This window comes from Culex quinquefasciatus, chromosome 1 (assembly GCF_015732765.1).
Source record: "Culex quinquefasciatus strain JHB chromosome 1, VPISU_Cqui_1.0_pri_paternal, whole genome shotgun sequence".
NCBI classification, from domain to species: Eukaryota; Metazoa; Arthropoda; class Insecta; order Diptera; family Culicidae; genus Culex; species Culex quinquefasciatus.
Window position 1 is genome coordinate 3,342,876 of NC_051861.1, and position 21,656 is coordinate 3,364,531.

The 21,656-nt window shown below is 47.8% G+C and overlaps 2 protein-coding genes, 1 long non-coding RNA gene and 4 other non-coding genes across 7 annotated transcripts in view; 3 read left to right on the forward strand and 4 right to left on the reverse strand.

The window, feature by feature from the left end:
• The first annotated feature begins 3,723 nt into the window (after positions 1 to 3,723).
• LOC119765701 lies at positions 3,724 to 3,830 on the forward strand. Its single transcript, XR_005276916.1, has one exon. It is a non-coding gene; the product is annotated as a U6 spliceosomal RNA (small nuclear RNA).
• A 517-nt stretch (positions 3,831 to 4,347) lies between these two features.
• LOC6032694 (rootletin) lies at positions 4,348 to 13,355 on the forward strand. The gene is made up of 11 exons (XM_001843202.2): positions 4,348 to 4,506; positions 4,571 to 5,217; positions 5,274 to 5,439; positions 6,149 to 6,358; positions 6,426 to 7,121; positions 7,183 to 7,334; positions 7,937 to 8,618; positions 8,888 to 9,758; positions 9,813 to 10,644; positions 10,703 to 12,475; positions 12,549 to 13,355. The coding sequence occupies exons 1-11, from the start codon at positions 4,420 to 4,422 to the stop codon at positions 12,628 to 12,630; spliced, it is 6,198 nt and encodes a 2,065-aa protein (XP_001843254.2). The 5' UTR covers positions 4,348 to 4,419; the 3' UTR covers positions 12,631 to 13,355.
• Positions 7,377 to 7,449, reverse strand: Trnar-ucg. Its single transcript has one exon. It is a non-coding gene; the product is annotated as a tRNA-Arg (tRNA).
• Positions 7,784 to 7,855, reverse strand: Trnah-gug. The gene has a single exon. It is a non-coding gene; the product is annotated as a tRNA-His (tRNA).
• Trnag-ucc lies at positions 8,724 to 8,795 on the reverse strand. The gene has a single exon. It is a non-coding gene; the product is annotated as a tRNA-Gly (tRNA).
• Positions 13,356 to 13,687: 332 nt separating the features above from the next.
• Positions 13,688 to 21,656, forward strand: part of LOC6032693 (DNA polymerase alpha subunit B) — a 44,785-nt gene continuing 36,816 nt past the window's right edge. The window contains exons 1-2 of the mRNA XM_038249794.1: positions 13,688 to 13,902; positions 13,969 to 14,360. Of these exons, the coding sequence (XP_038105722.1) occupies positions 13,827 to 13,902; positions 13,969 to 14,360 (468 nt within the window). The 5' untranslated portion in view covers positions 13,688 to 13,826. The remainder of the gene's footprint in view (positions 13,903 to 13,968; positions 14,361 to 21,656) is intronic.
• LOC119765586 lies at positions 19,340 to 20,356 on the reverse strand. The gene is made up of 4 exons (XR_005276833.1): positions 20,265 to 20,356; positions 20,031 to 20,204; positions 19,827 to 19,971; positions 19,340 to 19,768 (listed from the first exon to the last, which is right to left on the reverse strand). It is a non-coding gene; the product is annotated as an uncharacterized LOC119765586 (long non-coding RNA).

Sequence of the window (21,656 nt, forward strand, 5' to 3'; positions counted from 1 at the left end):
TCCAACCAAGTGGACATCCGTGATTCAGGCATCGAAACCCAAGCACCGGAGAGTCAGGAGGTGGTCTTGCGAGACTGCGGTCTTTCAAAGCCCAAACCCCTCCACGAACAAGCAGAAGTGTACCGGAAGTTAGAAGCCATCACCGATCGCGTGGCTACGTCAGTTGAGGAAATGCTGCTCCCACAGCACGCATCGAACGGATCAATGCCAGAATCTGTTTCCAAGACCATTTCCGCCTCGCTCAACCAGGGTCCGACGTCCTACAACCAGTGTCGAGACGTCGTGCACCAAGCCACCAAGCCTTTCGAAACCAGATCCGATCCAGCTGTATGCCGAGTTTCTCCTGGAAACTCCAGAGATGTCGCCGCCAGCGCGAGTCCTGAACCATTGCTGCCAGCCAAGTTATGTGATTCCATGCCGAATGGAGTTACAAGCCAGCGTCGAGACACCCAGTCTGACACGTCCAACGAAAGGAACCGGAAGCATTTCGTGGAACCACCCAAACAAGATCCAGTAAGCCACCGTGTGTCTGCTGGAATCCACGAAGACGTCGCCGCCAGTGCGAGTCTCCAGCCACTGATTCCAAGCAATCTTGTGGACATCCAAGTCGCCATCACCACGAAGCATGACGAAATCGTAAATGCCGAACCACTGTTGCCAGCAACGGAACTTGTCCGAGACCAACACAACGAAGCAAATCACAGCTGTGTCCCGTGGGACAGTAGCCCTGAAGTGACGAGCAGGCTGGTGAAAGTGCCACCTGTCGTCATACACGATGCACTTGTTCTGCGTAGTGTTCACCCGGACGGAAAATCCTCGGCGGTGTTCGACCCAAGTTCGAAACCTGCGAAGCCAACCAATCCCCAAGGACATCACCGCGCCAACCAGGATGGCGGACTCATTCCGGGAAAAGACCCGCTAGCGCCGTCTGAGGTGAAGGCCCCGGACAAACTCGAGCAGATCCATACCACGCCAAACAGTCAACCTCAAACCTTTGATGCCCATCCAAGCGGCCGTCAAACTGTTCGTATCACCAGCAGAACGATGCCCCATTCCTGCGTGCCAATATCACGCCACGACCCAGTCACACCCACGCTGACCGGGGCCGACCAGAGCAAGCCTGAAGCCAACAGATGTTCTAGGATTGTCCATTCCGTAACAGCGTTCTCCACAACCACGGTGGACTTCTACATCACACTCAAGCATTGGAATCCGGCCAAAGCGTTGTCCCAACGACATGCTTGCCGGGCCATGTTCGTGACCAGTGCCCCCAAGAAGCGGTTTGTCGTCAAAGCACCAGATCGAACCGAGGACTTGGCACACAAGGGAAGTGCTGGGAGACAGACACTACGACATGAAAATGTGCTCCAAGAACCACGCCCCATCTGCATTCAGCAGCCGTTGAAAGACCACAGCAAATCGGACTTCAACCGAAGTCAAGCTCCTTACGAGTTCTGCAAGCCAAGGAAGAGGCTACTGCGGATTCTGGACGACCTAACAACAAGAGGCGCGCCTGTAGAAGATCCAACGATCGTCTGTATCCTGACTCATCCTTGGGATACGGGAACAAAATCGCCCTTCATTGTCACTGCAGAATCAGACCAGGTGCAGCCACTGCAACAGGAAGTGGTGCAGTACTCCGACGACGAGGTCAACCAACGCTGTGTCCACAGCGACAGCGGCCCCCAGACTAAGGTCCGAATCCGCAAGCACACTCAAAACCAGATTAACCGCGTCCAACCGCGGCAGATGACAGTCCCGAAGTACCAAACGCTGATGCAGACTGCGGCAAAGGCACCAGACAAACGTGAACTTCCCTTCCCAAGCAGCGTATCCCCGGGCAACAGCGCATTCCACGTCAACGAGCAGCGGCGTCTCGAGGACTTGGGTTTCATCGGAGAACTTGAGGTGAAGTGCAGCCGATCATCCCACTCCTGGTCCTACGCCGAGCGTGGATCGTCCAACGTCTTCGTAGTCCACCAGTCGAGAAAGCCAAGCCACAAGTCAACAAGTAATCAGGAGTCGTCAGCATCATCACCTGAAACCAGACCGCTCCTGATCGCACTAGAGCCAAGCCAACCAGTCCAGATGAATCTCGTGATCGCAATTCTCGGCATCCAAGGTAGCTGCCACGAACCGCCCAGCCAAGATGAACTGTTCCAGCGAACCGTCGATCGCAGGCGCAGGTTCTGGCATCCGACAATCCCACCGGACGAACTGTCACGTGAGCCCAAGTCAGCTCAACCCAGCAAGCGCAGAAACAACTTCCGAGGGATTCACGCCGTCCTACCGGCCATCGAAGACGTCGGCGAGCGACGAGAACCGGCGGACCAATCCGCAGCCATCCACCGGAAGCGTTGTGTGGGCCTAACCAAAGAGTTGAGAGACCTCAACGGGGGGAGTATGTTCGGTACAACCGAAGGCTGAAACCCCGCCGCGTTTCCGACCCGAAGACCCACCGTGTTACGCCAATCTGCTTGACCGACGAGCGAGAAACGTCACTCATTGCGAGAGGCCAAACAAGTCCACGTCCAACCTTCGATCGAGAAGGACACACAGCAGCAACAAAAACAGTTTTTTAGAGTAGCAGGAGGAGGAAGAGGAAAGTGGGAAAAATAAAGTTAGAAAATTAAGATCTACGGTGTTTTTTCCTCCTGCGTGCCTACGCTCCATACAGTCCAACACTCCCATGTCGGCCAGGCCCGAACAGAGACAGTCCTGGATACTGGGTATATTCTAAATTTTGGCCAAACCTAATGAAAGGACATTGTAGCCCAACTCAATCCCTATGGAACGTCGAAAGAAATTTGAAAAAATATTAGTTTTGGTGTTAATGGCAGCCTACGAGCGAAAAAGTAATTTTTGTCCATAATTTACTTTTACATCCCAGAATCAAACATTTATGAATAACTTTTCAAGGAAGCGTCCATAACCAAAGCCACTATAATGGCAGACGTGTATCCAGTAGACACACCTTTTCCCCAAATATGAGCCTGATTGGTTGAAACTACGACTTGTGAGAGCCATTTTATCATTGTTCCCCGTGTCTCATTGATGACTACTCTACCCTACAAAGGGTTCAATAATATGACGTCAGGTTTTTTTTTTTCATTTTTGAGGTTATGTTTCAAGAAACTACACCTTAGTTTTCAAAATCTGCGAAGATAATAAGGTCTACTATTACATTTAATAAATATTCTTATTTAATTTGAGCTGTGTAAAATTAGTGCGTTTATCCGGGGAATGTTTATATTTTATCCGAGGATTTCCCGAAATTGATTAAAAAAATCAAATCTCTTAAAAAATTAGAAACAACCTGTTAAAAATAAGCTTATAGAAAAAATGTAAAGTGTTGCTACAAGGACAATCAATTAATCATCATAACGAAAACTTTTAGGATCTTGAAAAGCACGTCCCGAGATGGGAAAGTGTGTTTCATTTCCAGGCGATCCTTTTCGCTTCACGAAATTTTTGATTGCTACCTCGTTTAGAGCCCTAAGACAAAATACTTCTTCAAAAAAAAGCGAACTCGAACCCAAACTTTGTACTACTATGCTAAAATGTCTGCATGCATGGGATGTCGCGCAAACGAGTCCAATAAGAAATAAAACTGCTCGAATTCAACGTGACGCTACCCGCAATGCTCTACCCTTAACTTTATACATCGCTAGAACCGCGTTCGCATTCGCTAACTATATAAGCACTTTCCCGGCCCTACAATTTGTCTTAGCTTCGGCTAGACATATACTAAAATTGGAACGATACAGAGAAGATTAGCATGGCCCCTGCGCAAGGATGACACGCAAAATCGTGAAGCGTTCCACATTTTTTTGTCGGATTCAGGTTGGGTTAGGTGAAAAGGACGACTACTATCTACTTCCGTAGGAATTTTTCAAAAAAGCGAAAAGGTAATAAAGTTTACTTTTAAAACTCCGTATTTATTTTGAAATAGCATTTTGCAGGATTGACATTTTAAGGAACCATTTTGACCGTCTGATTGCAGGATTTCCACCCCACCGCACGGCCAACTCAGGTGTCCTGCACCATCTGATTTATAACGTGTTGCGGTCAGCACCCTCCTCTTTTATTTCTCTTTTATGCACCGTGTTTACCTTACGCCCCTGTTCAAATTTAAAGGGACAAACAAAAACAGTGAGGGGTGACGTCATAATGATCCCTCGACACCACCAGACCAGACACCATTACGGGTAACACGTGGTCCTGGGTCGTGCAGTGGTCACTAATTAGTGGTGGTGGTCACTTTCACCCCAGGGAGTGATATCGATTTTTTTGTGCTGCAGGATTTATGAATGAAATCTCGCATCATGGATTTGTTGTGGTCGGGTGCGTTCCGGGGAAACCGTAATGTACAGACTGGCGCGATAGCGTCCTTTTTCGGCGTTCGCCGCAGTTGTTTGCATGGAAGTGACCACCGAGGATGTGGTTTGGTTGGTTGTTTGGCTTATCATCGGGTTGTTTGCAATGAAGAAAGTTGTGTCGTTTAGGGTAGAAAATTAAAATTAAATCTTGAATGAAGTCTTTTAACTGTTCGTTTTTCTTCAACTTTCAGCTGAGTGGCAAGGATTGCGCGCCTAGCATCGGTTCGCGCCATCTGACTGAAGGTGGCGGAGGAGGTGGAGTTGGTCTCGCCGGAAGTTCTATAGATCGCAAGAAGCCGTTTTCGCGCCCGTTCAACAAGTCTCGCCTCGTAGATTCAGGCCCTTCTGGAATAGTGACCACCGCAAGTGCCTCCCACAGAATGTCCAGTCCGTCCACGAGTCCCACCACGACGGACACCGGTGTCCTTATCCGACAGAACAACGAACTTCGGCACCGTCTGCAACAGGAAGCCAGCACGTACCGTCGCCGGCTGGAGACGTACAAGCAAGCCGAAGGAAATCAGGCGGCTCTCATAAGTCGCCTCCAGGCCAAGGTTCTCCAGTACAAGCAACGCTGCACCGAACTTCAGGAAACGCCTCCCTCGAGCACGTGCTACAATGCTGGAGGTGGCCCAGCCAGAGATGTGTCCCCCGGACATCACCATGCCGGCACTCCGGCACCATGCTCCGGAACCAGCGGTGGACCACTGAGTCTGCCACCGTGTCCGGTAGCCCGCGAGCGGTCGAGGTCGCGCTCGCGGTCCCAGTCGCCCTGCCGGAAGTACGCCGACTGTGGCCACGACGAAGTCCGACATCAGCTCGATGAGGAACGACGACGGTGGGTTAAACAGTGTCTTTCATCTTCGAAGAAGATTAACAGATTTGTAATTACAGCTGCGAAAAGTTAATGGTCGAGAACTCCTGTCTGCGCCAGCAGCTTGAGGAGTCCCAACGAACCAACGATGCGCTGACGAATGATCTCCAGAAGCTTACCTGCGATTGGGAAGCACTGCGGGATGAATTACTGAGCAAGGAGGACGAGTGGAAGGAGGAGGAGCAGGTGAGGTCGCGGGATTTGATGTCTGCTTGTACGGCGTACATTCTCTGCATATATCCTTAAATGATTTACATCTTTGTTTTTGGGGTCAAGTTTATGTTAGATTTTCTCTGGTTTACACTGCGAGGATCTACGGAAGTCCTAAGTCCTAGTACTCTCCTTTCGTTAAGTTTGATTAGCGAAGAATATCTTCTAGTCGTCACTTTCCATCAGTATGGGATTAGGGGTTCGTCTCCTTAAGTGTGTTATTTAGGGTGAAACTGCTCGAATTTTTTCTAACCGAAAACGATTGCTCGATGTGCTTCGCTAAACGCACCAGTCTAATACGAAAACTGAAGAAGTTCGATGCCGTATGCATGATAATAGATATCTACTTTATCGACATCTTGCTTGCATCAAGCAGGTTCGTTTGTCATCGTCGTCGATGGCTTCGGTATCGCTGCGTAACCATAGCCATCGCTGCTGATAGACTTAGTATAAAATGCTCTCTCTTTAGGTTCAATATCAGGGCGTGATGAGCAGGTTCTTCAGCGAGTCAATTGCTGACGCTGGTTACCTCCAATTTACCTTGTTACGAATAACAGCCGGCAGAATTGGTCTGATCCTGATTCCTAACCTCACAAAATTCGCAATGAAAACTCCTCCACGTGGGATGTCCAAGCACTTTTCCAGGTTATGTTCTGAAACCATGCGTCGTGTTTTGTCTCGACAGGCCTTCAACGAATATTACAACAACGAGCACACGCGGCTGCTGAAAATGTGGCGCGAAGTGGTCAACGTAAAACGCATGTTCAAAGAGATGGCCTCCACTACCAAGATGGAGCTTGGCCGGATGCATCTGGAGCTGAGCGGGACGGGCCGCGAGGTGACCGGAGCGTGTAGTGGCGTGTCCGTCAATCTGAGACAATCGACCAAGATTGAGGTGTGTTTTCTTGGGGGGTTTGAGTGTTGTCGTGGTTCTGATTGTAGCAAGATTATTCTGCTTGCAGGAAGCTCAGCAAATGCACATCGAAAGAGAAAACATCGACCTCAAGTCGCAGATGGGCGATCTGAGGATGCAGTACGAAAACGCTAAGCTTGAGATTGCTCAGCGTGACCAGCGGCTGCAGCAGATGCTTCAGGACTTGAAACAGATGGAGGAACGCTACGTCCAAGCCGACAGCCAGGCCGGACAGACTCAGCGTCTCAACGACGAACTGGAGCGTCTTCAGGGTGCCCTGCGGGACATTGCCCACGCCGTCGTGCAGGACTCGGAGACGGCGGCCACTTCGGAAGCGGAACCTTCTTCGGCCCATCATCTCCACCTGTCCCAATCGAGTGGTCTACCGGCGCCTCCACGTTCACCGAAACGTGGCGCCATCCGGACGTCGCAGGCCTTTGCCGAGGGAACCATTTCCGCCGTTCAGGCCGCACTTCACAAGTACCAGCTGGCAATCCACGACCTGCAGGTCAAGCTGCAGACCAACTCGGATGCCCTGGCCGCAACTAGAAAACAATACGACAACTGCGAACACACCCGGGACGTCCTCACCGGTAAGGTGACGGAACTGACCGAGAAACTGGACACCGCCAATCATCAGCTTTCGGAGCTGTTCAAAGAACGGGACAGCCTGCAAAAGACGCTGGACTCGCTACGTACGGATAAACACTCTGTTGAACGGGGAAAGGCCGAGCTGAACTCGATTGTAAGTTTGTCCCGAAATCCCGCAACTTCAAGATAGCTTATCAGCATTTCCCTCTCCACAGGTCGACAGCTTGAACACCGACTACGAGAAGCTGCAGAACGTCAACTGTAAGCTGCAGAAAATGTATGACTCGTTGGAGGAGGAGAAAAAGATGCTCGAGGGAGAGCTGCAGCGCGTCCAAAAGGACAAGGACATTCAGGAGATGAACCTCAGGTAAGAAGGGAGTGGTGGGGCAAGGCAAAAAAGAATCATGTGCGACCGTGACAGGACTCGAACCTGCAATCTTCGGATCCGAAGTCCGACGCCTTCTCCATTAGGCCACACGGTCAGTTGGAGAGGGGCTGGTTAGGGACGGTTTTGAGCGAGAGGGTTTCGGGTCGTGGAGAGGGGATGGGACCGACTGGTGGGTGAGGTTAGGCTAAAGTGCTCGATTTTTCAGAAAATTGCTTTTTGATAGTTTTTGTTTATCATACCTATATTTGACTTTTGTCGAATAAAACCTATCTCCATATGAAAAATATTTAAAACAAAAAAAAATACAATTTTAATTTCTTGTTTAATTTTTCCGAAACATTTTTTTAATGGTATTAAATTTTTACTTCAATTAAAGATGAAAAAGAGAAGCAGCAAAAAACCGTCTCACCGTGACAGTGTTTGCACACTGCCGTGACCAGGATTCGAACCTGGGTTACTACGGCCACAACGTAGGGTCCTAACCACTAGACGATCACGGCTGTCGAGACATGTTTAACTCGGTGACGAAAGCACATGAGATCACAACGTTTCTCTTTTTTTCTCCCCTCCCAACTCCACAGAGCCGAAGAGGAGCGCTCCAGCCGGCTGCGAGAGGAAACGATAACTCTCAGAGAGGAACTGAATAAGTTGTACCTTGCGCGTGACTTGCTCGAACAGCAAAGAATCGAGTCGGACGGACTGTTGAACATGATTGAAAAGCAGAAGATTGAGCTCGAATTCGAGCTGGACCGGATTGTGAACGAGAGGGAAGCCCTCCAGATGACGCTGGAGAAGAAGAGTTCCTCAAATGACCACCTGGAGGTCGAGATTAAACAGCTGAAAGCTTCGGTGGCCACGCTGGAGGAGGAACGGTCCCGGCTCAAGACACAGGTGTCGGACCAGGGCACGGATCTGGCCGCGCTGAAGAAGGAACTCATCGCAACGGAACAGGCCCGGCTCGATCTGGACTCGGAAAAGCTTGCCATCAGCGAGCGGCTCAAGTGTCTGGAGATGGAAAAGGACAAAATCGAGCAGGAGCTAAGCTGCGTGGCTCGCGAGCGGAACGACCTGAGCAACCAAACGGCGGTCATTTCGCGCAAGAAGGAAACTATTGGCGAAGAGGTGATGCGGCTGCGGCAACGACTCGAACAGGCAAACGAGATGAACGCCCGGCTGAATCGGAACTTGGAGGAGCTGGTCAAGGAAAGCGAGGAAAAGGCCGTAGTCATCGAGGGACACGAGAAGGAACTGCAACGGCTTCAGGTGAGTGTTGGTTAACTTGGGTGATTGGACGAGAAGCTGGGGGTTTTTGACATGGTATGATCGTTGAAAAATTTTTGGTTGAATAAAAAAAGCCAAAAAAGATCCTGCGTCGGCCGGGAATCGAACCCGGATCAACTGCTTGGAAGGCAACTATGCTGACCATTACACCACCGACGCCATGTTTGGTCGGTCGCCAAAAGCATTACTGGCTTTACACAAGTTTATCCTCGTTGCACACTGAAATAAAAGTTCTTTTCAAATTCTCACAGGAACAACAAGCTTCTCTACGAAGTGAAAAGGAATCTCTGGAAGCTGTGCTATTCGATACGAATACATCCCTCGAGGAAGCCGAAGCTCGCAAAGATGCGTTGGAACGTGAAAACCAGGATCTGCTCATTAAACAAGAATCGCACAAGGCGCTTATCTGTAGATTGAACAAGGATTTAGAGAATTCCGAACGTCGCGCCCAGGATATTAAGATCCAACTGACGAACGCCGCGGCCAACCAGGAGGCCGAGTTCCTTCAGAAATTGTCCAGCATCCGTACGTTCGGGGAAGAGAATATTAAAAAGCTTAATGAAGAAAAGGAGGCAATCCGAAGTTCGCTCGAGAAGCGCATGCATCAGGCGCTGCAAGCCCTCGAGAATGCAAAGGATACGGAAATCGCCTTGTTGAAGGAACAATTTGAAGCCCTCCAGATGCATCTGGAAGCGCTGAACCAACAGCACGAGGAGGTCGTCCTCAGGGCGGAAAATGAAAAACAACAATCGCTGCTGATTGCCCACCGCGACAAACAGGCCGTCATGGAAAAGTTGGACCACGTGACGCGGGAACTCAAAAACGAGCTCGATAACAGCGATCGGTTGAAGCGTGAAATGGCCGCCCGGCAGGAGAAGGACCGCACCACGATCGGGTGCCTTCGGGACGAGGTGGGCAAGATGCGGACGAAGATGGAAGAGGCCCGCATTAGGGCCGAGGAAGAGTTGAACCGGCTGGAGGTGCTGCAGGGAGCTCTGCACGACGAGAAGGACCTGGCGCTGCGGGAGATTGAAGAGTTGAAGGTTCAGCTACGGCTGAGCGAGGACCGATGTGACGGGCTTAACCAGCAGGTGCAGGACCATTTGAGAAAGCTGAAGGAGGGTAGGTTGAGCGTCATTTAGGAATTTGTAAAATGACTTAATGAATTATTTTTAGCGGATAACTGCATCGACGGAACCAGGAAGGAGCTAACAGACACCCGTCGTACCTTGGCCGATAGTAACATTGAACGTGACAAGTACTCCACCAGCAATAAGGAGTTACGTGACCACGTGAAGCGCGTTGAAGGTCAACGCCGAGAGCAGGCCAGGGCTATGGACGATGCGTTGCAGAAGATTGCAGGTCTTGAAGAGTCGCGAAATCTGCTTGAACAGGAAAAGGTCCGCCTGCAGACCATATTAAAAGAAACCGAGAACAATGTGACCAAGATGACACAGGACCTTTCAACGGCTCAGGCGGACATTACAAAGTTCCAGTCACAAACAACCCAGAACGATGCCGCTGAGAAGGAGCTGCAAGCGCGATTGACAAACGAAACTGAAGAAAAGGAACGAATTCTGCAGGAACTACATCAGATCAAGAAGCAAATGTCCGATTTGGAAGGAACGTTGTGTTCCACGAGGCAGGATTTGGGAAGAGCTCGCTGCAAGGCGAATCAGGACGAGCATCGGTTCCACCAGCGCGAGCAGGAACTGTGCACTCGCATTGAGGAAGGTCGCGGCCGCGAGAAACGTCTCGAAGATCAGAAGCACAACTTGGAAGTGTGCCTGGCGGACGCTACGCAGCAGATTCAGGAGCTAAAGGCCCGGCTGGGTGGTTCCGAGGGTCGGGTGAGGGCGTTGGACGAGCAACTGGTGCATTTGGATGGCATCAAGAAGGAGGTCGAGAACAAGTTGAGCTCGATCGGACACACTTTGCGGCGAATTGCCGGAATTCAGATGGATGGTTCGGTGAGCTTGCCGTACCGGCTGTTGAGTCCTTCCAGGAGGTAAGAATTGTTTATAATTTAAAGCAGATGGTCGAGTGACGATTCCAATTTCTTGCAGATATAGTCCGGCACGTGGCCGGGAGCGGGAGGACTTCCACCACCATCATCATCACCACCAGCAGCAACAGCAGCAGCACGATACGCGCAGCCTTTCCGGGGATAACGCCATCATCGATGTCGACCCGGAAATGGTTCGCAAGGGCGTTCGGACGTTGATGCAACAGGTGGCCCAAATTGAGCGCGAGCGCGATGACTTCAAGATGCAGCTTTGTACGGCGAAAAAACAGCTGCACGAAGGTAGCGATAACGCGATGAGGCTGGAGACGAAGATCTGCAAGTTGCAGCAGCACAACAGGGCGATCCACGAGGATAAGACCAACCTGGAGGCCAAGTTGGCGCAGCGGACCAGCGCATTACAATCTACGGAAGAGACGTTGAAGCAAAAGAGTGACGAGTTGAACATAACTCGAGAGAAGGCGAACCATTTGGAGCAATCCCTCGGTAATACAACGGAGGAGAAGGGTCAACTGGAGGAACGGCTTGAAAAGTGTCGACAGAATGTGTGCCGCCTGGAGTCCGACAAGCGTCACTTGCAGGATGAACTGGCAAGAATCGAGGGACGAGCGTCCAAGTTGGATCTACAGCGAGTCGCTCTGGAAGGGGACATTCAACGCTTGCAGATGGCTCTGCAAGAGAAGGATTGCACCATCAGAAACGTCCAAGAGAGACTGGAGAACCTGCAGAGATCCAGCACTCAACTCGAAGATCGCTGTGCAGCACTCAAGAGTACCGTCGACCAACTTAAGGAACGCCTCCAGGCGGCGGCAATCACCGAAACGGAACTTCGCGGAGAAATCGCCGGTCTCCATCGGCACAACTCCGACCAAGGGCACACGTTCGCCCTGGGTCAGGACAAGCTCAAGCAGCTGCAGAAGAATCTCACCAATAGCGAAAACGAACGCCGTGTCCTCTCGGAACGTCTGGACGCGGCTCAACACAGCATCAACGAGCTGCGCAGAAATCACCAATCATCTCAAGATCAAACGCAGCGGCTGCAGGAACATCTAGCGGAATGCGAAGTTCAGAAGTCGGCACTCGAGTCACAGCTGCGACTGGCCAAGTGGAACCAGGAGAACGCGGAACAATTTGGCGGAGGAGCCGGCGGCGACCAGGACCTTGCCCGGCAGTTGGTCAACTCGCAACGAGATCGCACCGAGCTGAGAAACAAGCTTGAAGCCATGAACGAAAAAGTTCGCCACTTGGAAAATGAAAAACGTGGCATTGAAAAGAGCAGCAAGTTCTCTGGTCACGTTCAGTTCGACCGATCGGAGAAGACCGACTTGGGAGAGCTGGACTCGAACCGGCTAGAATCATCCGGTTCCAAGTTCAACTGCGGTCTCGACCACGCCCAGATCGAGCAGGAAAGTCGCGAACTGCGCATGAAGGTCCGTCGCATGGAGACGCTGCTTGCCGAGAAGGAAGCGGAACTTGCTCGGGCCAAGGCCAAGATGCTTGAGTCCCCGCTCAAATCAACAGCGGGTTCGTCAACCGGAGGGGACGTTGAGCGCTATCGAAGCGCACAGGTCCAAGCGGAACGACTATTGGACGCACGAGAGCAGTCGCATCGCCAGCAGGTGGTGCGTCTGGAGAACCAGATCTCAATGCTGCGGGAACAGTTGGCCCAAGAGGCCAAACGCAGACAGATGTACATACTGAAGAGTTCAAGAGCGGGTCGCGAAATGCAGCAACTTCGTCAGACCTTGGGAGATTCGCTGCGTCACGTGGCCCAGGATCCGATTGACTCGTCGTTGCTGCAAAACGAAGCCAGAAGGTAGGTGGAAAAAATTGGTGGTGGATTTGAATTTATGTGTAACTGTGTGTTGTCTTTCTTTTTAAACTGTTAGATTGGACAGCGCCGTGTCGCTGAGTTTGCCGCCAACAACGAGTCGCGATTACGATCGGAGTCTGAGCCCAACGTACCGTTAAACCAAAAACCAAACTTATTACCAAAGAAGTTCACAAAAGTTTGAAATGTGCACTGCCTCAAATTATGAAATTTTCGAAACTTTTTCGCAGAAAATGTGAAATTTTAACAACTGCCAGTGAAACAAACCAAATATAACCAACCTTTAAGCAGAAATTTTGAGCAAGCAAATGACGAACAGAAATTATATTTCCTAATAAACTACAAATGAAATTTAATCAAACCCATAACTTAAGCAATCATACCAAAATCAAATCTTACTGGCCTTCTTTATGATGTTAACGAAAGAAGCCTTGTAGCAATCACATCTCAATCAATCAATTTAGGAGGGAACCCCTGATTTAATCACAAACACTCAAAAATCACCGAACCAGGCCGCCTAGAGCCTCGACTCCGCCTATTCTTTGCGAAGAATACTTTTCAGGTTTGGATTGGTTCTGGAGTCAGCACGGTTTTACACGCCTTAAAAAATTGCTTCGAGCTAGCTTTAGAATAATCTGCAAATCGAGTGATCGCAAGCTTTGCTGCCATTTCAGTAGATTGTTAGAGACTTTAAAAGGGTCAAAATTTTAAAATATTGAAATATCCATTAATCAAAGCATTTTAGAAGAACGAGTTCCTCTAGGAAAATAGTATCAATCACCCTCTGTCAGTTTGCAGGCAATAGTGAAACTTGAAATGTTGTTTAACGTCGACAAAAATCACAATAATTTATTCCATTCCATTTATTGAGGATTATTGAAAAAATAAATTTATCAAATGAAAAGAACTTATTCACTTAATATCACATTCCTAAACTTGTTCCCGATTATTATTTATAATAATAATCCTCTTGTTACTTTATTTAATTTTAATTTGATTAAATTCATTCAAATTTGTTTTGTTAAAAAAAATCATTAAAAAACTAATCAAAAACAAAATTGTAAAATCAGTAGTCGTTTAATCTGTGATACCTCCTCCCAAACCAAAACTGCCAGCATCTGCTCGAACACCAATACCGCCCAGCTCTGCGCGCAGACAGCATGCTGGCAGTTTGACAGTGCGCGTGTTTTCCCGCCAAATCGTGTTGTGTGTGTTTACATGAGAAGTTCGCAAGCGGGCGGCAGCAACTGTTTTCGTGTTCCGCAAGTTTGATCCGATTTTCCCGGCGCGACGCGTGTCCCAGTGTAAGTGGGCCACTTTCTGCGCGGCGGTCACAATGGTTACCATCCAAAGCATCAAGGAGCAGTTTGACGAGTTCGGGCTGGAACCGTCCGACGAGATTGTTGAGAAATGTGAGTATTTCTATCAAGCTTTGAGAGGGGAGAACATTCCACTAATCCGGCTCGGACTGCTTACAGGCATTCAAATCTGCAACCGGCACGGTGTCGTCGATCCGGTCGAGTTTGTCGAGCAATGGTTCGCGTACAGCTGCTCCAAGTTGGGCGGGGCGGAACCGACGCTCGATAACCTGCGGGACATGGAGTCGCACGAGTACGCGAATCGGTCACGCAAACCGGCGGCCAATCCGTCGCTGGCTCGGGTACGACACGGTGAGGTCGCCGTTGTGGCCAGTTCTAGCGGGAGTGGTGGTTCGAGGGCGTCAACCTCCGGGCTGGAGGTGGGTGATTTGTCCGGACGAAGTGGTGGTGGCGGAGGCGGTGGTTCGGGAGGCTTGGTGATTTACAGTAATGCCGAGGAGAATGAGGTCGAGAACGAGGTTCTCGGATCGTACGGATGTCACACGCCAAAGGTAGGTGGGAATGAGAATCACTTTTATAATAGTCCATCAAGAAAATTCGTTAAAAATCAATGTTTCAACCACGATTTCAACAAGATAGTAGTTTATGCAAAAAGTAGCAAACAGATGATTTTTTCAGCATGCAAAAAAAAGCTTTGCAATGAGTTGCAAACAACATTTTTTGCAATTCCGAAAAAAAACCCTTTGAAAGAGATTTTAAATTAAATGAAATGTTTCGGCAATTCACCTCAAACCAAAAAAAAACCCAAAAAGTACGTTTCAGCCCTTGTTTCGATTCTGTTGTTTTTGGTAAAGTAAAGTAGGCCGTTTCGTCTTTCGAGAATAACAGGAAAAGTAAGTTGTTTCACAATAGAGCTGCAGAAATGTTCAAAACCAAATTCCAATTCTTAAGGGGTTACATACACGTAAATCGTCAAAAATGTCACATTAAAACTTTTTTTAAATCTTTTTGCAGAACATTAAAATATACATTTTCATCTATTAACAAAATAAATATGAAGATATTTGGGTGTACCACTGCCGAGATATAGCTATTTTCAGTTAGCAGTTTAAAACAAAAACGGGTGCCACGATATCTCAACACTGCTTTGACCAAATTAGCTAAAAATTTTGGTGAAGACTCGTTAAACCAGTCCTGTGTGCATGACAAAGGCCGAACTAAATAAAAAAAAAGATAATATTTTTATGTTTTTTTATTAAAAAATCCTCAGTTTTTGATTTTTGTATTTTTTTAAAAAGCAAAATTTCAAAATCGGGCTTCATCGTGCACACGGAGTATGTCGTGGGAGTCTTTATCCCAAATTTCAGCCAATTTGGTCCATCCCATCTCGAGATATCGTGGCACCCGTAAATCAACTCGGTGTTTAGAGAAAAACGCTCCCAAAGTTTGACAGTTCGCTTTGCGCATGGCAAAATAGCGAACTTAAATCGTCTCTTACTCAGTTCAGTCACGAAATATCTTCATGAAACTTTCAGGAGTGATTTAAAATCATCTTTTTAGTGAATTTAGTGGACTTTCTGTAATATGAAATTTTATGATTTTCTACATGTATGTAACCCCTTAAATATTATTACAGATTCGGATTAGAAATTTAATTTTCTACAAGAAGTGACTACGGAAAACTAATTTTAAGTCGAATTTTTTATTTTATATATTACTGCGTGACGTTGCAACGGAGTAAGAAATAGCTAAATTTTGACCCTTTTTGGTTTCATACAAATTAATTACTCAGTTATTATACACATTTACCATTGTTAATTAAACTATGATTGATGATTGGACCAGTAAAAATACGAATAAATATTTAACCTACCAGCCAACGTGTCGTTTTTGTCGCTCTTGAATGTGTCAATTAAAAAATCATTGGATTTTTTTTGTAAAAGAGCTATTAGACTATGGCAAACACACAATCAAACTCGCACATTTTTGTGTTTGACAGTTTGCCAGACTCGCAAACAAAGCCAAATGTATGCAGGCTGACGTTTCTACAAACAAATGCAGGCAAACAAACAAAGTAGGCAATCTGCCAAACCGTCAAAAGTATGTTTGTTTGCCATAGTCTAATAGCTCCTTAACTCTTACAGTTGATATGCAATCACTAGTTTAAAAAGTAAGATTTGACGATAAAACCTTTTTGCGGTTTTTTAACATCGAGGATTCATCAAAATTGAAAAGATTGTAGAATTAACTCAAACATGCTAAAAATGATTCAACACGCAAAGAAATGCATTTTAAATTAGTTTCAGTTGGTTGCACGTAAATTTCCATTCAAAATTTGAACTTTTTTGAAAACATTTCTGTTTTGCCCCGTGATTGTTCACCCGACTTTGAACAAAAACTTTAAATAAAATTTGTACCAGCCTAAAAGAGAATGATTTTGAAAGTTATATTATTTCAATTTTGATTTGCAGTTTTTTGTTTGATAAAATATTGACCACATCGTAAGTTTTTCGGGTTGACGAGAGGCAATCCCGAACACCTATTTTGAGTTTTTTTTTCTGATTAATCATAAATTTGTCTTCTTAGGTATATTGTCGGAAAGCAAAATATTCGTTTTAACAAATAAATAAATTTAATTTACTTGGTTTATGGACCACCCAGTTTTCCTAAAATTGAAACTTTCACCAAATATTCGCAAACATGATTATTCCATACCATTTATACCCGAAATTTACAATTTCATTTATTATCAGGGAATTCATTCTATCGGAAAGCCTAAATCTATCATGAAATTGAAAACGACTGCTAACATAAACTTCAAAAATGTCGAGTTGTGCTATTCAAGAAAAAGTTGGAAGGAATACCAAACTTCTTTGAAACAGGCAACACAAGATATAAATTAAAAAAATGTAATCAACAGATAATTAAAAATTGTCCGTTACATTGCTGCTTGAAGGAATTTTGAAAAGACGGCTATTTGGATGTTTTAATTTTATCTTCCTTTTTTATTTTCAAAAACTAACACTATATTCAGTAAAGGAGCTATTCGACTATGGCAAACAAACAAACAAACAAACTCGCCCTTTTTTGTGTTTGACAGTTTGCCAAACTCGCAAACTTGTTTGCGGCAAACTCACAAACAAAGCCAAATGTATGCAGCATGACGTTTCTGCAAACAAACAGAGTAGGCAAAATTCCTAACTGTCAAAAAGTTTGTTTGTCGTAGTCTAAAACTTCCTTAAAATTTATTGAGTACAATCAATCTAGTACTTCTTTTAATTTACCGCTTGGTGTTAGGTTCTTCTAAAGCAATTAAACAAAAAAAAATCTATTTATCATCCATTTCATACGTACAAAACATATCAATCTGAACGTTAATCGTCTTATTAAGTGACGTGTGATAAAATCTTTTCAACTGAGCGCTTTCGCTTCGTGCAGAACTTTCTTGAAAAATTAATACCCGCTTCAGCTCGCCAACTCACCATTTACCCCACTCATCATAATTCTCCCGCTAATCTCCCTCTTAAAAGTGGTGCAGCGCGATTTTAGTGCTGCGATGGCGCAAAATAAGCGGAACCCATTTGTAAAATCCGTCCGCTCGAGGGGGTCAAACTCCTAATTCCAACACCTCACCTCTCTTGCGCGAAGGCAAAACGGGGATTTTGGAAAGTCGCGCAGAACCGTTTCGTTTCGCGAAGGGGTGACCCCATTTCGTGGCACAGCCGCCGCCACCGCCAACAAGAATTGCTGCTTTCATTTTGAAAAGCGTCTTGGCGTTTTTTTTTCGGGCTCCGTGCGGTGGAATAACCGGAGTTGACCTCGGAACGACTCTCGATTTGAAAAGCTCTGCTGCTGCGATGTTATTTCTTCTTCGGAAAGAGAGAGGTCACCGTCACGAATTACCCCCGGCCGGACTCCTGCCCGGTCTACCACTGCTAGGTTTGAAGCAGAAGAAGGTTCCTCGCTTGGCCACGGGATGGCGAGTTGAAGTCATGGCGGCCAGGATGATGATCGTGATGATGATTGCTGCTTCTTATATAAAAATCCCCCCTCTTTTCCTGAGAAACACATTCTCCGCGCAAGAGGAGATCCGTGTGTTGGTGGCCACGGCGGCGGAACGAACAGCGCCGGGTTGCGGGGGGGGCGAGCACATACTCGGTAAGAGGAGCCTCGGCGAATTACAGGTTCTCCGGTGTGACTTGGCTTCTTCTTCCAGGAAAAATGAACAGAATTTAATTTCTGTATGGTGAAAAGAAAGAAACTTGAAAGAGTTGAGATCTTACAAGTCTCTTGCGTTCATGAAATAATAAAAAAGTAGGTACCCCAGCTTTATGTACCACATTTTATAATGATCTCTTGGTATTTTTTCCCGCGGCGGTTGCGGGGGGCGGTGGGGAACCATTATTGCCAGGCCAGGTACCACGACGAAGAGGCTTGTGTCTTTCTTTAAACGCGATTATTCGGGTTGAGTGCTTTGCGCGCAAAACCAACGGAACATGGTGCTGATCCAAGCAGGCCTTGCAGACATCTTGAAAAGTCTGCAAAACTTCCCTTCTACGCGTCCTGTCAAAATGGCCAAGCCTACTGGGTCCAGTTAACCGCAGCGACGGTTCGTTGATCGTTTCTACGAAGTTAGTCATCTGCAACTTGTCAGGATTTGATTCATTCCCTTAGTTTCTCGTACGATCAAATCTTACCCTCATCAAAACCCCCTTCAAACGTGATCGCACCAGCTCAGCTGAACAACTCAACCAACCTTAAGAGCTGTAGAGTTGTTACAAAAACCCAAGAATCTCCCGCAGGTGAGGAGCTTTGCGCGATTGTACGAACCCCGCGTGTTTCGTTGTTGCCCACCTGCCTCAAGCTTGAGCTCCTTCTTCTGCTTCTTCTAGATCCAAGAGGTTCGATGATCGTGAGCACACGAGCACACACAACTTTTTGTTATTTGGTATTGGTGGGCATTGGATCACGCCACAGCACCACGGAGAGAAGGGAACAGGTAAAATTACCTGTAATCATCATCGCCGATCATCATCGTCGATCATCATCGATCATCGCACAACCACTTGTTATGAACGAGCGGGGTTTTGTGCCGGTGTTGGCGCGGTGAAATGTTATTTGGTATTGGTGGGGATCGGACACGCCGAAGAAAAGAGTCTCTTTCGTAGTGATGACGAAGATCGTCGCTCACCTTTGCATGAGATTCTGCTTCTTTGCGTTGGGATTTTTTGCCACATAAGACAAAAAATAGAGGCAAGCAGAAGCAATCACATATGTGTGTTAGGTTAGGTATACAACGGAAATTATATGGACTGAATCTCGTCTTATTTCATGCTGAAATTCTGTAGCGAGACGTTTCCGGCTAGCTCAAGAGCTGCATAAAAAACCCAACAAAATAAATTTCATGACTGTATTGCGTACCGATTCTCAAAACATACAAACATGCGCTTACGCGACCTCGCAAACTTTGCCTAACCTGGATCTATCTAAATGCGGAACATAATGTTTTGTGTGTGAATTTGTGCTTAAATCTAGCGGTACTTGCGCGCTGGCGCCTCTCCTTCTCACTGTCGCTGCATGCCGCCGCGTTCGCCCTCAGCAGTCACCCCGAAGTCAGCCACGACTCGATCCTTCCTGACGGCCCACGACGCGGAAGCGCCGAACGATCCGCGTCCCCGCGCTCTCACGCGATTCGCACAAACGTGTGCTCTTGTCCTGCACCACGGCCGTTCGATTCGGCCTGCTCCGCCCGTAACTTCTTCAGCACCGGTCCGCCTCGATGTCCAGCCGAGCTCAAGTCTCCACCAAAAGACCCTAAAAGCATCTCCATTAGTATCCCGTGTCAAGCTCCACCTTCTTCTTCCTCTTACCTCTCCTGGAGGGTCTTCGTGGCGGTCAATCTAACCGTGGCCGTCCGCTTCGGTTGCGGGTGGTGGAGGTGGAGGTGCTTAGGCCGGTTCTACATGGAGAGGAATCCAATTAATGGGTTAAGTCGTCCCGCTTTCGGCTATTCTTACCCGCTGTGCGTTCTTGTTCCTGCTGCTAGTTGTACCCACGCCGTTCCAGATCGGCGTTCTCGAGATCGTATCGGCACCAATTTTCGCGGTTCGTTGATGTCGCTCTTCCTGGCTTGACCGCGCTTCAAGCGCGGGATGGTGTTGTCTACAGTGGGGAAGGTGACCTTGAGATTTGGACGCCGCCATTTTGTTTGTCTCTCTTACCCGCTTTGAGTCAGCCTTCGTCCAGGCAGATGCGTCACCGTCTCGTGTGCGGTGCGGTTCCGTTTCCCACGCGGGACTTTTGGTTCGTCGCCTTACCCTTTTCGCAGCCGCCGTGCCGCCTTTTCTGCACCTCTGTCCTCTTCGTGTCGCGCCCGGGTTGCGTTGGGCCTGAGGCTGTGCGGATACGCGATAGATTAGTTTTTTGGCCGGGCAATTTGCCAGGACAGAAGTTACCTCTTGCTGGTGCGGGTTTTGTTTGCCCGCGGAGCCGTCGTTGTGACGCTTGAGGAGGGCGCACAGGGGCCGATGGCGGACACACGGAACGTCTCACAAGGAGCACACACGGGTCACTACCGTTCGCGAAACTTTCCTCGAACGCGCGGAACACACGTGGTTTTTGACCACACTCGTGCACGTTGGTGCGCGGACATGCACTTGCTTAGGCTGATCGCAGCAGACTGAATGCTCTCGCCGACTTCCCGTTTGCTCTTGCGGTCGCGCAGTTTTCTCTCACGCTCTTGCTTGGGTTGTGGTGAGTTCCTTGGTGAGCGCCAACTGACAGCGGCCGAGGGGTGATGCGGGGAATTTCGCGCAGACTTTTCACAGTTTCGGTACAAACTAGGACTAATAATTACATTTTCGCTACCAATTAAGTCTAATCGTTATACAGTCCTACCATTTGGGCAAAAATTTTCCGTGTGGTATGGAAGTGCCACACGGAAAATTTTCAAACTTCACTTCCTTCGAAGCGTGCTGGAGGCCTATTCTGATCGGTGTGAATTACATCACAAACGAACTAACAAAAACTTCAGTGCGAGAGCCCGCCTTGCTCTCCAAATCTTGATCAATCGATACTAAACATAAACAAACTCGAAGCTGTGGCTGCACGGCCACACAGAAAACGATCAGCTGGCCAACGTTGACCTGGCCCAGAGCGCCTCCAGCGCAGTTCTTGTTGCATCCTTCTGGCGTGCCCCCAAATGGCAACATTCAATGAACTTTACAGCTAATAATTTGAAGATTAACTGCAAGCTCTACATCTAACATTGAACAATAATTAACGAAAGGATTAGGGATAAATTGCTTAGTATCTAGGTGTCAAAATCGGTGGAGAGAACGATTAGCACTCTAGAAGCTCTCAAGCGACAAAGTCGACATAGTCGTGAGAGAGTGGTCGATTCCCGGAGGTTTGAGAGGATTTCCCCGTCTCCTATCACCATGAGTCCGGCTAAGGGTTAAATCCAGCGGTTTCCCGACTGAACATCCGCGCCCTAGATTCGCGTTGCTTTTGATGGTAGTGTCATGGTAATGCCTCAACGACCGAAGACCTGAGAGTGAGCTGAATCGTGACAACACTGGACGATTATGCCGGTCCAGGCAAGAGAAAGTGTTTTACCCGAAGGTGTTTTAAGAAGTTTGGAGCCGGCACGCTCATAGCAAGATTTCTGATCTGAATCTGGGTTTTCTCGCCGACGCTTGCACTCAGGGCCCAAGAAGCGCTTGTGCTCGGTGGTTGTTTTGGTTTCTTGTCCGGTTTCCTCCAGCGTCAGCGTTCCCGGGGTGTCCGTTTTCCAGCGGCTGTCCTGCGTCGAAGCTGCTCCAGTTGCTGTCCTCCTGCGTTTGGTG

Coding starts and splice junctions, on each gene's coding strand:
- LOC6032694 (XM_001843202.2), top strand. CDS start 4,420: ATGGAAGTGACCACCGAGGATGTGGTTTGGTTGGTTGTTTGGCTTATC. Junction 7,122..7,182: donor AGGCCGAGCTGAACTCGATT/GTAAGTTTGTCC, acceptor CCCTCTCCACAG/GTCGACAGCTTGAACACCGA. Junction 7,335..7,936: donor ATTCAGGAGATGAACCTCAG/GTAAGAAGGGAG, acceptor CCAACTCCACAG/AGCCGAAGAGGAGCGCTCCA.